Source organism: Myotis davidii, unplaced genomic scaffold, assembly GCF_000327345.1.
Source record: "Myotis davidii unplaced genomic scaffold, ASM32734v1 scaffold11, whole genome shotgun sequence".
NCBI classification, from domain to species: Eukaryota; Metazoa; Chordata; class Mammalia; order Chiroptera; family Vespertilionidae; genus Myotis; species Myotis davidii.
The window spans coordinates 2,846,271-2,848,158 of NW_006285791.1; the positions used below are offsets into that span (position 1 = coordinate 2,846,271).

General features: G+C 37.8%; 1 protein-coding gene across 1 annotated transcript in view; it reads left to right on the plus strand.

Moving 5' to 3' along the window:
- Nucleotides 1-1,888, plus strand: part of SERPINB5 (serpin peptidase inhibitor, clade B (ovalbumin), member 5) — a 23,243-nt gene that overhangs the window by 18,880 nt on the left and 2,475 nt on the right. The window contains exon 6 of the mRNA XM_006756801.2: nucleotides 499-666. Coding sequence (XP_006756864.1) covers nucleotides 499-666 — 168 coding nt within the window. The remainder of the gene's footprint in view (nucleotides 1-498; nucleotides 667-1,888) is intronic.

The following is a 1,888-nucleotide window of genomic DNA, read 5'->3' on the forward strand; positions in this document are numbered from 1 at the left end:
ATGTCATTACTTTCCCTGTGTTTCCTTTGACTTGCTTTTGTCAGCCCCTGAACTTTCTGAGTGGCTTTACTAAGCTTCTCCTCATGTCTTGTGGCGTCTCCTTTAAGGATTAGATTAAATTGATGATGTAATAGTATTAAAAGTTTAGGGTAGTGTTTAGTCTAACAAAGGTGGATACACACCACAGATTTTTGTATTACTAACCTAATAATAAAAAGGCCAAATTAGTTTAATTTCCCCCTCTAACAAAGAGAGAGAACAAATATTTGATGTGTTCTATTTTTTATTATAACAAGAACAAATGAATGCATATATATGTGTGTGTGTATAGGTATGTGTCTATATATGTGTGCATATGTGTGTGATGTATTTATATGTATGTGTACATATAAAAGCGTAAGTCATTGTCTTTTATGGAGGAAAATAAGATATATATATCTCTATATATACACGCGTGAATGAAAAAGCAAGCAGCCCAGGTTTCTTCTCCTCTTCCAGACGGACACCAAGCCAGTGCAAATGATGAATCTGGAAGCCATGTTCTGCATGGGCAACATTGACAGTATCAACTGTAAGGTCATAGAGCTCCCCTTTCAAAACAAGCACCTCAGCATGCTCATCCTGCTGCCCAAGGACATGGAGGATGAGTCCACGGGTCTGGAGAAGGTGAGGAAGGAGGTGGGTGGGCAGCACCAAGGTGCCCTCTGCCTTGTTTTACCTGCTTGTGAAGGATGTAGCTTCCCCTCTGCTGGTCAGCTTGCTCCTGTGGCCCACTGTTCTCCCTCATTCCCCACTGGCTTCCTAGGTTCCATCTACCTGGGCCTGCCCCGGCCAGGGAGAAGGAGGGAATCTTTGAAGAACCCAGAGGTCACTGCTGTATTTTCAGTCATGCCTCAGTGACTCCCTCACTTTCTAAGGTTGATCTAACTTAGTCACATCTTATCTGTTACTGCAGCTATCATTATGGTTGCTCTACCATTTGTTCAGTGAATTCTAAGTCCATCTCCATTCTTCTTTTACTCACCGGTCTCTCTGTTTTACTCCACTTCATGCTATTGTTTTATTTTCTCCATCAGGCATTATTCAGCGGTCTCCCACTTTACTTACTTAAAATATCCACATAGGTTTTTTTTCATATGATAGAATGAAAGGAGCAAATTAAGATGTGCTCAATGAACTTTAAAAAAAAATTGTTTTATTGATTTTTACAGAAAGAAAGGGAGGGTGAGAGAGAGATAGAAGCATCAATGATGAGAGAATTGTTGATTGGCTGTCCCCTGCATGCCCCCTACTGGTGATGGAGCCCACAACCTGGGCATGTGCCCTGACCAGAAACTGATCTGTGACTTCTTGGCTCCTGGGTCATAGCTCAACTACTGAACCACACGGACTGGGCTCAATGAAAAATTTTAAGATGAAACCATATTATGCTTTATTTCATATCTCTCATTACAAATAAAATATTTTGTTGAATCCAATATTTCCAAAATACTATCATTTTAACATGCAATTGCTATAAAAATTATTAATGAGATATTTTACATACTTTGTAATAAGTCTTGGAAACCTGCTGTGTATTTTATACATAGAGCATTTCTCAATTCTTACTGATCACATTTTAAGTGCCTTTCATAGCCATGTATTGGCCACTGTATTGGACAGTATAGATATGGAGGTTTCCTGTTAGGACAGATGAATATTTAGCTTTTATGCAGATTAAGAACATAACCTGTTATTTTTTCAATTTATTGAGGTATAATGAAACAAAATTGTAAGATACTTAAAAACACGTGAGCCCAGTTTAGTGTATAGCAGGATGATTTAATAAATATATAAATTGTAAAAGTTTAACACACCTGTATAGATATATTTTAAGATATATATATAT